We start from the raw sequence: 5,850 nt of genomic DNA on the forward strand, positions 1-5,850 counted from the left end.
TTTTCGAATGCCAAAGCAGATAGTTAATTTGGATTGGCGGAAGTCGATAAATTGCGGCTGCTTCGGCTTACGGGCAGTCCGCGATTCCTAGATTACAAGCATTAACATCCAACACAGTAATATTCGTACTTGGTCCACGCTCACAGCGCTTGTTGTCGTAGTCATAACGATCTCTGATCGTTCCGGTTGAAGCGCTCCTAATCGTGTCGGAGCGCAAATATAAATAGTCGCGTTAGGCGCTTCAGCAGAGCGCCGCACAGTGAGTAAATTGTCTAGAAATGGCTGAAGAGCGCTTTGGCCGTAGCCTCAAAATGAAGCACCTGCTGCCTCCGGTGCAGCAGCAAGACGCGAGAGCTTTCAACAGTTCTGCGGAAGAGTTCGACCATCACGGAGCTGCCATCGGCGCATTGTCATTGGTGGGCACTGGCCGGACTGACTATGGTGCTACAAACAATCGGAAAATAAAGGACACCCAAGGCCTGACTTCGCCTTGGCCGTCGTCATTTGCAATTTCTATGACGACTTTTACGTCTGACAAGCTTTCAAACTGGCAGACATTCTACCACATGCTGTCTTTCATAACGGGCACGGGTATGCTATGTCTGCCGCTAGCTCTTGTGGAAATTAATTGGTACGGCGTCTTGCTACTCGTTGCAGCCGCATTAGTAAGTGCATATACGTCTAAGCTGCTGGTGGATGCGCTGGAAGCGGTGCGCTGGCGAAAAGGCACAAGCGTTTCGTACAGTGACCTTGGACAGGAGTGTTTCGGTGCAGTTGGCAAAATTTTTACCAGTCTGCTTGTGCACTCGTCTTTATTGATTCTGTCCACGGGATACTTAGCCCTGGCGTCTTCGTGTCTTGTGGATGTATTGGGGCTTCGTTATGGCACTGTCATACTTTTAGTGGCAGGATGCGTGTGGTTTCAGGTACTTGTGCCCTCTCTTAAGGCACTTGCAGTCATTTCGGCAGTCAACGTGGCATTAAGCTTCTGGATTGAATCGTTCATTCTAGGCGACGCCATGTACCCCCTCAAACAAATCGCGCTGAAGCATTCGGACTTTGTGTTTGTGACGCCTGATCTTTCGAATGTGACAATAATGGGAAAATTCTCGTACACCTTTTCGCTGCTCCTTGGAGGACTTTTCGGCCACTCGGTCGTACCTACATTGTACGACGCCATGGCAGATCCAAGCCAGTGCAGCTCAGTCGTGGCTCGTACAAAGTTGGGGGTTACAGCACTTTTGTACGTACCCATTTGCTGCGTTACATTCGCCGTATACGGAGCGACACTGCAGGCACCGGTGTTTTTTAACATGCGCAACACTGTCGTACGCAACATGGCCATTGTGCTTTATAGCATCCACTTGCTGTTGTCATACACTGTCACCTTGTTTCCAATTCAGCGTGCATTCGAACATTGGATTGTGCAGCCTTCGAACAGAAGCGGCCTAAACGGCCCCTTAGAAGCGGCTGCTGCCGGAGCATTACCATTCGTTTATTCCAGCCCCACGTATCAGATAAATCGACAATGTAAAGGCGTCATTACTACTGCGCGCGTCTTCTGCCGTAGCATTTTAGTGCTTGCCACGCTATTTTTGGGTTATTATACTGCACCCAGCACAATCGATGTCTTCGCGTGGATGCTGATACCCACGGCGCTTCTCGCGCTCGTGCTGCCCTGTATTTTTGACTGGCAGTTGTGTGGTGAGGACTTTTCACGCATAAAGCGCGTGATCTCTGTTTTTATTAGCGTTCTTGCCATTGTCACTGCTTGTTGGAGCCTTGCAATTATTGTGGCGTTTTAATGCGCTAGGTCCTGCTAGAAAATCTTTTAATTTGATTAAGATTAGTACGAAGCAAATTCAAACGGCAACAGTTTAGTTTCCAATTTTGCAAGTTAATTTGAAATCTAATTCTTAGGGTCACAGGTTCGACTTGAGCATGGACGCGATCGCCAGCGTAAAGAATTACTTCGAGAAGATCATCTCGGATCCGCAGCTGGAGGGAATGAAGGCGCTGCTATTAGATGACGAAACGAAGAGCATCATTAGCATGGTGATGTCTCAATCGCAAATTTTGCAGCGCGAGGTATTCCTTGTGGAGCATTTGGACGCTTCGCACGAGTCCATGCTGCACCTTAAGGCCGCTGTCTTTGTGCGTCCCACGGCACTTAACATCGAGCTGCTTTGTAGAGAGCTCAAAGCACCTAAATACGGATGCTACCACCTCTTTTTTTCTAACATTTTGCCTGTTGAGGCGCTCGAGAAGCTTGCGGAGGCTGATGAAAGGGAGGTTGTAATTCAAGTCCAAGAATACTACGCTGACTATTTAGCTGTCAATGATTCGCTTTTTGACTTTTGCCTGCAAGATTATATTCAAATGAATGTAAAAATACCCGCGGCTTCGATTGGTGGAGCTTTGTTATCCACTGCGACAGCGGGAGTCCTGAGAACCGACCCAGTAAATAATGGTAAGATGAAAGCACCGCAATTATTTCAAAGAAGTGTCGAGGGGCTTCTCTCCGTGCTACTTTCCATGAAAAAAAGGCCGATAATCCGGTACGCCAAAGGATCTGAAGTGGCCGAAAAATTGGCGCGTGAAGTATCGGCAAGAATGCAGCTTGAGCGGGATGGACTTTTTGATTTTAGACGTCAAGAGATTGCCCCACTCTTATACATACTGGACCGCAAGGATGACCCCGTAACGCCATTGCTGACCCAGTGGTGCTATCAAGCCATGGTACATGAATTGCTTGGTCTACACGAAAATCGCGTGAATCTTCGCGATGCACCAAATGTTCGAAAGGATATGACGGAGCTTGTGCTGTCAACAATCTCGGATACTTTTTTTGCGCGACACGTACATGCCAACTTCGGTGATCTTGGAATGGCGGTGAAGGAGCTTGTGGACAAGTATCAATCGCAAACTCAAACTCACGAGAATATTCAATCAATCGATGACATGCAGCGTTTTTTAGAAAATTATCCAGCCTTTCGATCACAATCAGTTACTGTGTCAAAGCACGTGACGCTGATGGGTGAATTAGCACGCCGCGTCGAAGTCAACAATCTAATGGATGTGAGTCAACTGGAGCAGGAACTAGCATGCGGAGACGACCATAATGCGCATTTTCGCGATGTGGTGGCAAAGATTAAAGATGCGCAAGTGAAGCCACTCAACAAGCTGCGCTTAGCAATTTTGTATGCTCTGCGCTACGAGATGCACAATTCCGTTCAGCTTAATACCTTAAAGGAATTGCTGGCTTCCTCTCAAGGAGGTGGATTATCTGCTGATCGCGTAGCGTTGATTGATGCTTTCCTTAAGTTTGGTGGCCAAAAGGCACGGCAAGGCGACTTGTATGGTGATCGTGCTGGATTAAAAAAGTTTATGCGGGCCGTTACTCAAGGTGTACAAGGTGTTCCGAATGTATACGCACAGCACGTGCCACCACTTGCTAAAAAGCTAGAACTGATTCTTAAGGGCCAGTTGCTGGATCAAGAATTTAGCGTCGTAAATGGCGGTGCTATCTCAGTAAGGGTGAATGATTACAATGGCAGCAACAGCGTTAAGCGAGTGCGTGAAGTTATTGTGTTCGTGTGTGGTGGAGTCACGTTCGAAGAAGCTATGAAAGTAGCTGAAATTAATGATAAGGCTGCTTCGTCAAGTTCAGGCCAGCGCGTTTTGCTCGGGGGGTCAAGTATCCAAAACTCAACGACATTTATGAACGAAATAGCATCGGCTTTTATTATAAAATCATTCTTTGAAAATGGCGGAGATAATGCTATTCGGAATTACGACGGAAAAGAACTCTGAAGACTTTGTGATAGCAGCGACCGTGAAATTAGAAATGTCATCTTTTTATATGAAGAATTTTGTATACCATAGCTAAGCGATATCAATGCGCTCGCAGATAGTGCGGCCATCGTCTAACTGTGTGCCGAAGAGATCCACAAAAAGAACTTTTGGGATAAAGGCAAAAGTCTCGTTAGTTTTCACATAAATTTTCCAGAGGCGCGACGGAACGCCATTGATCGTAGTTTGCAGGAAGAATCGCCCTTCAGCGTCAGCATAAAGCAGCGCAGGTCGACTGGGGAGTGCATTTAGTGTAACAGTGTAACTAGGAGCAGCCGATTCTGCTTCTTTTATTGCCTTGTGAGTGTACCCCCATGCCAGCCTCCGCTCCATTACTCCAGTTAAATTCGATGTAGGGTGAGAAGTCCAGCCGAAACTCTCCCAGTTGATGTCAAGTGGGCACTTTGGGTCCAACTCACTTCGCTTCTTGTCGCGGAAATTGACTGTATATACGACAAGCTGTGCATTCTTGCTGCGTTCAAAGATGACAATTCGGTCCTGATTTACTGGCAGGTAGGCTGGCCAAAGTGATGATTGCAGGTGAGCAGAGTTAGTAGTGCACTGATTATTACTGTCAGGAAACTCGTCCGTGAAATAATGTTTTCCGCTTTTTGTACCACTCATGCCAAATTGCTTCTTCGTATACGTCTTAAGCGAGGAAAATAGCCGTTCGGGCCTCGTTCTCGAAATTATATCCGATTGCTGGCTCGAAAGGTTGTTCAAAGATACATATTATTTTTTGTTGGGAAGTTTCAAATAGCAACATTGAAAGGCCAATCAAAACAGTATAATGTTAAAATATGGATCCTATCAAAAGAGATCGTGACCGTCATTGGGTTGCCTGGTCAAGTCAACCACGAGGAATTTGACCAATCAAATTACTTGCTGATCGCACCCTGCTGCTATTTCCGCCCACCAACTTCTTATTTAATTCACCCCTCACAAAAAACCTGTTTTAAATACTGGCCATAAGCAAAAAATAAAAACCGGAATGACTTCTTCAATTAAATACTAATCATGAATATCTGAGCTGGTTGGGTATGGGGATCTCTCCCTTTCTGCATCACTTACAAATTTTTAATTCGTGCTTCCAAAGGAGGACTGATAACAGCTCTCGTCAACCTACCCTGGTAACAGTGAAGGTGGGGTGCCTCGATACTTCACGTACACTGACCTGTTAAGGAAGGTTTTAAGTAGCTCTAGGTCAATAATAAGGCTTTAGTATAGGGAAACAGTAAAACTGTATAAATATTAAATATCTACGTAACGATCTTCTATCTACTGACTTTAATATATTAATATCAAACCATGTATAGCGCCTCCTTTGTGCAACACCCAATCGTGTCTGTTAAACCTTCCCCCAAACCTGGGCTTCACTGATGCAAAACGTTTCCAGTTACGTGCAATGGGAGATACATGATAATTCGGCCTCAAGAAAATCGGTGCAAAGTGGTTTTCATCAACAGATGCACAGGCTATTCACTGGCTTGGCTGTTGTCAAACCTATTCTATGTGGAAGGAAACGTGATCATCTGCTCTGCACTGAAGACGTGTACTGGCCGGCCATAACAGTTCGCGAGAACATGATTGAACTCGGGAAAGTACATCCACTGATCCAATCCGCATGGTCCATCTTTCCATATGACCGAATCTAACATTCTTTCGACTTCACATTCGTTTCCAGCTCCGGCAATTTATTTATAAAGCTGTTCGTTCTCCATAATTTTCGCTCTGAGGTCCTTTTGTGCACTTTGCGATTCATGTTCTGATCTCCCACGAATTATGGCCACGGTTCCGTAACCACAGTTCCCATAACCCTTGACATCTAGAACCTATTCAATGTATGCTTTGGCAAACTTAGGGATATGGAGATGGATGCATGTTTTGACAATTACCGAGGAAAAAATATTAGTTTGAATTTTATATGAGATTTTAAATTCTTTTTATCAATTTTGCTTACCTTTACTGAATTCATTGCCATTATATGGCGACAGGATA

General features: G+C 45.4%; 3 protein-coding genes across 3 annotated transcripts; 2 read left to right on the forward strand and 1 right to left on the reverse strand.

Moving 5' to 3' along the window:
• Nucleotides 1-278: 278 nt before the first annotated feature.
• CCR75_005717 (uncharacterized protein) lies at nt 279-1,805 on the forward strand (the record flags this gene model as incomplete). Its single annotated transcript, XM_067963793.1, has 1 exon — nt 279-1,805. One exon carries the CDS (start codon nt 279-281, stop codon nt 1,803-1,805), a length of 1,527 nt encoding a protein of 508 aa, XP_067821466.1.
• Nucleotides 1,806-1,941: 136 nt separating this feature from the next.
• Nucleotides 1,942-3,813, forward strand: CCR75_005716 (uncharacterized protein; the record flags this gene model as incomplete). The annotated part of the gene is made up of 1 exon (XM_067963792.1): nt 1,942-3,813. One exon carries the CDS (start codon nt 1,942-1,944, stop codon nt 3,811-3,813), a length of 1,872 nt encoding a protein of 623 aa, XP_067821465.1.
• A 72-nt stretch (nt 3,814-3,885) lies between these two features.
• On the reverse strand, nt 3,886-4,476 carry CCR75_005715 (uncharacterized protein; the record flags this gene model as incomplete). Its single annotated transcript, XM_067963791.1, has 1 exon — nt 3,886-4,476. One exon carries the CDS (start codon nt 4,474-4,476, stop codon nt 3,886-3,888), a length of 591 nt encoding a protein of 196 aa, XP_067821464.1.
• Between the last annotated feature and the right edge of the window lie 1,374 nt (nt 4,477-5,850).

Source organism: Bremia lactucae, linkage group LG2 (genome assembly GCF_004359215.1).
Source record: "Bremia lactucae strain SF5 linkage group LG2, whole genome shotgun sequence".
NCBI classification, from domain to species: domain Eukaryota; phylum Oomycota; class Peronosporomycetes; order Peronosporales; family Peronosporaceae; genus Bremia; species Bremia lactucae.